At 43.9% G+C, this 6,332-nt stretch overlaps 1 protein-coding gene across 1 annotated transcript in view; it reads left to right on the forward strand.

Annotated features, from left to right (window-relative positions):
* Nucleotides 1-1,392, forward strand: part of Adamts6 (ADAM metallopeptidase with thrombospondin type 1 motif 6) — a 241,420-nt gene extending 240,028 nt beyond the window's left edge. The window contains exon 25 of the mRNA XM_036207143.1: nt 155-1,392. Within this exon, the coding sequence (XP_036063036.1) occupies nt 155-264 (110 nt within the window). The 3' untranslated portion in view covers nt 265-1,392. The remainder of the gene's footprint in view (nt 1-154) is intronic.
* The last annotated feature ends 4,940 nt before the right edge of the window (nt 1,393-6,332 follow it).

Consider the following 6,332-nt stretch of genomic DNA (forward strand, 5'->3'; position numbering starts at 1 on the left):
AGACAATGTGCTTAAAAACAGAAACAAAATAAAAAAAGTCCCATGGACATATAAGTGAAGGTGGGTTGGCCAGAGGGATCCTCACTAACCGGGCAGCCACTTTGGCTTGTTTGTGTGACTCTAATTGTTTTCAATTTCTGCCTCTATTTGTTAGAGTGCAAAGATGTGAACAAAGTGGCTTATTGCCCACTGGTGCTGAAGTTCAAATTCTGCAGTCGAGCGTACTTCAGACAGATGTGTTGTAAGACCTGCCAAGGACACTGACCCACGGAAAGCCAGCAACTCCCATCATTTCACCGTGGCAATGCGTCCGTCCATCAGAGACAGCCACCCAGAGGATGAGGACTGATGTCCTCACGAAAGCATTACCCTGTGGAAAATGTAACCACTGGTCAGCCCCAGCTGACAGGATTTCAATATTATTTTAACTTCTGTGAAGTGGGATTTATTGATCCGAAGTGCTGGACACGGTATTAGGAGGGAATGCCAGATTTGAGAGATCCAAACAACGCAGCGAGACTCACTTACTGTGGAACGTTTGTGTTCTTTCGAGCAAATCTAATAGCCTGTTTACCTCCTTGGACCATTAAGATAATTTTTATTATGGCCTTAGCAATGACACTGAATCCATTTGTATTTAAGACTGTTTAAAATGTAGTTATTATGACTTGGTCAACTATGGAAGTAGAGGAGATTCAGAATTCTGAAGTCATAGCTTAAAATATTTCCTATACTTTGTCTCACCACAGTAGCAGCACAATTAAATTATAAAATGGGCTTGGAACTGTAATTTAAGAAACAGTTATAAATCAAAAGTAATGAAAGTTTGTATTATTTTTCTTTATCACACTTGATTTCCTTAGGACTAGCCCCCTGTTCTGAACACTGCTGTGAGCCATGTATAAAGCTCTATTAAACTGAACAGCAAGGGACTTGGGTTGAAGCCGTGCGGCCATCCGCTGCAGCTGTGCGAGTCTATAAATTCAGTGCTAAGAGGCTGTGGCCAACTTGCCATTGTGAGGGGGAAGCTGAGATTTCCATTAAAACTTTAAGAGAAAACCTTTTCAATTTCATGTGGAAGCCAGACCTAGGGTATGGCAGAGACGGAAGTACCAGACCCGTCGCAGCCATCCCACAGGATGCCTTACTTCTTGTTGGGGTCACACGACTCCTTAGTGTTTACATCCCCACCAGCCACAGATCAGCTCTGCCCGGTTGGACTGTTGCATGCTAAGCTTATGGAGATGATGCCATGCAAAAGACAGGCTGGCTTAGGAAAGCCGAGCGGGCCCTTTTGCAATTTGCTGACAATACAATGGGTTCCAGATGTCCCTTCTTTGATATGATAGGAGGGCGTTTATTTATCGGAAAGCAAGTGTGTGTGTGTGTGTGTGTGTGTGTGTGTGTGTGTGTACACGCGTGCACACGTGCGTGCGTGCACACGTGCGTGCGCGCACAGGTGCTCCTGAATGTGGGGACAGATGAGTTTGCTTGCATATAAATGTGCTATTTCTGTGAGTTTTAAAGTAGGGAAGGGTAACAGCCAAAGAAGGAAAGCTCATGAAGAGAGATCACAAAGTAGAAGTTTAATAGTCACCCAACCAAGTAACAGTTACGGATATTCTAAATGGCAATTAAATGTGAAACCTGGTTTCTGGGCAAGCCAAGTTCTAGGATCACTCTGACTGAATTGAGGAGACTAGCTTAGGTCTCCCCGTCTTTTAAGCTTCACAACTTGACATCAAAAGACTCTACAGCTAGATTTTCTTTAAGGGTACTTGTTTATATTGACACTTTGTACTTGAACACTTGTAGCTTGTAGTAGGTCTTTGGTGACTGTGCTTTGTGTCTAGCACACCTCCTTAGTCCTTCATGTATGTGCACATATGTGCCCCATGCCTACACCATCATCTGAAACACAAACTAAATGGCTACTTTGTAACGAAGAGAATATTTTCGTTTAGGAAGATGTCTCACTTATATCTACCATTGTGCTCTGAAATTACACTTCAGTGTGTCACACATGTGGTGACCTTAGAAGAAACACTGTCACCTAAAGCCTCCTCAGCTTCTGACTTGCTGTGTACAGCTGCCAGGGATGTTACCCCACACTCCAGAGTAACCAGCCACATACCGTTCCCTGCTTCTCTCTCAGTACCATCCCCAAGTTTTCCAGAGGAGACTTGTAATAAAACAAAAACTATTGCCAAGACCTCCATCTAACTGCCCTGAGAAGACCAGCCCAAGTGTCATGTAGCCATTCCATTAAAGGAAGGCCCATGGAAGCCTGGCCTAGACTTGAATTCCCCTGGTCCTTTTCAAGGGACAGTTAACTTGGTGCTAATGTACCCTGGTGAAATAAGGAAGACTGGGTGATTCCTGAGGCAGTTTAGACATAGGCTTGCTGTCCAGATCTGATTGTTACCAACATAAATATTCGCTCATGCTTTTATTTCAAGAAGACTTCTTACAGTACTTGTCAAAAGCTGTATTTACCTCACTAGGAAGCTAACATCACAAGGGCTGTCCCCCGGTACTGTGCAGTGCCTGCCTTGGCTGTTGCTAAGGGACGAGATCAACCCCCTCCCCACCCCCCCCCCCTCCCACCCCCACCCCACCCCCCATGTTCCCTCCAGGAAGTGTGCCAGCACTGGGGGCCGGCTCATGCGGGAGGGGGGGGGCAGCACAGCCTTCCACAGGGGAGCAAAGCATGCATGTACCAGGATTCAGTGTTTTCTGTTAGACCCTGAATTTAAATATGAGCAGGTTAAGCAAAACAAAAAGCATCTTCCATAACGCATTCCAACATGGATGATGCTGCCGCCCCGCCTAGGGCTGCACAAATCTCTGTTCTACATGGTAGCAGAAGGATCTCAGCGGAGGCTAGGCTGCTCTGGCAGACACTCCAAAAGTTGTGAGCTATATTGACTACTTAGGGTACAAGAGTACCCATGGCTGGGAACAGTGTCTGCTACTGGTGTGACGGCCTACCCAAAAAGAACGTTAAATGTACCCAAGTGATTAAGCCTCTAAGACAGGTATTGTTTCCCAATAGTCCATTTCATTAGGCATTTATGTATTTGAGTGAATGTCTCATAGGTATCCTTAATAATACAGAACAAAATTACCTTTGTATTATTGTGATTAGTTGTTGCTTATTATTTTATACTCAGTATTAATGTGGTACACTGTTACGTTTTTTGCTTTTGTAAATTATATTCTAATTTATTGCCATGTTTCCTAACACCTGTCCTTTATTCATTCCCTGCTTGTAATGAAAATGAAAGTCATTTAACACTTGATGGAGTGAAATTTCATACCAGGCACAGATTTTTTTTTTAACATAGATAATTCAGTAAACAATAAAATTTCAGCTTGTAAAAATGACGCAGATGAAATTGTCTATTTCCTGAAAAGCTTGTGTTAAACTTGAAGCAGAAAATGCCTGTCCCTTCAGGTACCATCCCTAGTCTATGTTTACCCAGGCAGTGCTATGATGGAGGTGTTTACAGTAATCTTATCACATCCTCAGGTGTGGCATCATCACATCTGTTGAGTGTATTAATGCTAAGGCTGCAAGATTTCCAGTGGGCTACCGCTGCAGAATTGCTAGCCACCCAGCAGCCCATTCTTCTAAAGCTAGATAGGAATCCATGGCCACTGCCACACACCTTTATTCGTCCAGTGCACATTTTCCCTCCTTTCTTTCTTCCCCTATAAATTATTTGTGTTATTAAAGATACAAGATGCTTCACTGTGGAAAGAGAACTAAGCAGTGAACTCATACTTTGAAGGAGTTGTCTATGATGAGGCCATCGGGTGCAGAGAAACATGACAGCATACCTTTTCATCTTCAGACATTTCCTTAGGCTGCTGAAAATACAGAAACATGTGTAATGTCTTCATAATAATAACCTCATCTGTTAACTAAGAAGATGTGAATTTTTTAACATGATGGTGTTTTTACTCTACCATCCCATGTCCAATACATACACATGCAATATTGCACATTAAAATTTAATTGGGCCAGGCATGGTAGTATATAGCTATTATCACAGCGCTTAGTAGGTTGAGGCATGAAGCTAGCCTTTTCTATATATCAATATATATCAATATATATGTCTCAAAATAACCAGTCATCAATCAATGGGTAAGACTGAGACAAATGAACTGATTATACAGTCTTGGGAGAGTGTTTCTTCTAGCCTCTCCTAGCCCTAAATGTGATAACACTATAAACATTGAGTTAATGGAGAGCTTATGGGAACCAGCAATTTCACCACACACTGCATTTGTAAAGCCCAAGTCTGCTAGGGCTGGAAGAAGAGACACCAAAGAAAGACATTTGCATTAACTTAAACTTCTGGGACTGTAACAGATCTATTTTTGTGCTTTGCTTCCAAGCAGCCAGTGAGATGTTTGCTTTCCTTCTGATGCATCTGTAAGATGCTACCCTGACTCTCGGCAGAGTCTCCTACTCCCTAGGGAGCACTAGCCCAACCCCTAAGCCATTATAGGCCAAAAAGCATGGTATTTGCCCAAGTAAATTAAGAACAAAGTTACATACTGACCTGGGTAACAAAAATGTGAATTTGAATGGCTGACATACAATTAATTCTTTTAAAAGAAGGAAAAAGAAATGTAATTCAGAGAGGGGGGGAAAAAAACTTAGCCCAGGAGAACTGGAAATTCTAAATAAGTGGTCACAGTCCAGACACAGAATCAGTTCTGGATAAAGAGGAGCAGATAATCTGCACTTGGAATTTTAATTAGTATCTTAAGAACTCGTGGAATAACCCAGCACAGGGCTTCAAAAGAACAGCAGCTCAAAGGAGATTTGTGCTTCAGATGTCAAGACTCAAGCTCAAAAGCAAAGTGGTCTTGTCTCTTCTCTTTGTCCAAGGGTTGCTTTACACGTCTATGTCCTTCATTTCTCCTGTAGACAGTGTCTGAGGTCTGGAGCTGTAGCTTGGCAAGTGAGGGAAGCCACTATTATACCTAGGTTGACTCTGTTCACGCCTTCCCTTCGCCTGTTGAGAGCTTGACCTACCTAAGTAATGAGGCTGGTTTTCGCCACAGTGTCCTGTTTTCATCAAAATGACACAAGGCCCTGCACTGCCTGGTGTCTTTGGTTCTGAACACTGAGGAACCTGAATATTATTTTTCACCTCAAGAGTACAGAGAATCATGTCTGACCAGATAGATTTCATTATCTGGTCCTTATTACTTGTGAAAACTAGTCCTCTCGGATCTTGAATTGGATCTCTCTGGGGCTAGTAAAAGTACGTAAAAGAAACAACTTAAAAGAAAGAAGGGTTTGTTTTGGCTCACAGTCTTGTTCCATGAGTGGCTGACCCCACTGGTTTCAGGCCTGTGTCAGGAGAAAGCAACAGGCTGGGAAGGCCTGGTAGAGGAAAGAGCTGCTCACTCCAGCAGCCAGGAGGCAGACAGAGGGACAGGCCCAGCCTGTGCCCCAGCAAGTGTGGTTGTGGGTACAGGTAACCTTATGAATTCACACTACAGTGCACACAGTAAATTGCTGCTGGGGCCACTGGAATCCCAAGCAAAGACAGCAATAGATGTCAAATGCCAGCCTAGAGCCACCCCAGGAGTGAGAGCAATCAGTCACCCCTCCATCTGATTCAGAGTTGCTTAGCAACTGTACTGCTCGCTAGGTCTTACTTAGCATATGCTCTCTCATTGGACAGTTGGACCAGAACCCAGAGGACAACACTGCCAACCAGCCAATCACCATCAACTGAGTTAGTTGCTAGGAGTCACAGAGCCAGTGAGAGGATTGCTGCTTCCTTGGCACAGGGTGGGGGGAGGGGGAGAGGGGACTGTCTATATCTGGGATGGGAAGTTGGGGAGGATACCCATAGGTCAGAGAGAAACTGACTCACTACTCTGGAAGAAGTGGCATCCTCATTCCTAGAAAACAGTAGGAAGGGTCCAAGAAGGATGAGTTCTGGTGTCGTGGGTGCTCATGTTCAAGATGGAAATGTGATGTCTGATGACAAAATGACTATTGGGGACCAAAGTGGTTTGTAAGTGTGTAGTTAGCCTTTGTGGGAAAGGAGATCAGAGCCAGTCTAGGACAGAAGATGTCTGCCACAGCCGTCTGCAGGGCACGTTCACCTTCCCTGGAAAGCCTTGCTGTAAATCATGGAGCCCCCTCCTGCCTGAAAGCTCCCACATCTTTTCCAAACATCCCAAATGACCTAGCTGGCCTAGTTCGGCATAGTTAGAACACAGATTCCTGGGTTGGCTTCAGTATACGTTTTAAGGAAGAAAGGTGAGTTTTTCTCTATTTCAGAAAGAGCAGGACCACT

The sequence above is a fragment of the Onychomys torridus genome, chromosome 15 (genome assembly GCF_903995425.1).
Source record: "Onychomys torridus chromosome 15, mOncTor1.1, whole genome shotgun sequence".
NCBI lineage: Eukaryota > Metazoa > Chordata > Mammalia > Rodentia > Cricetidae > Onychomys > Onychomys torridus.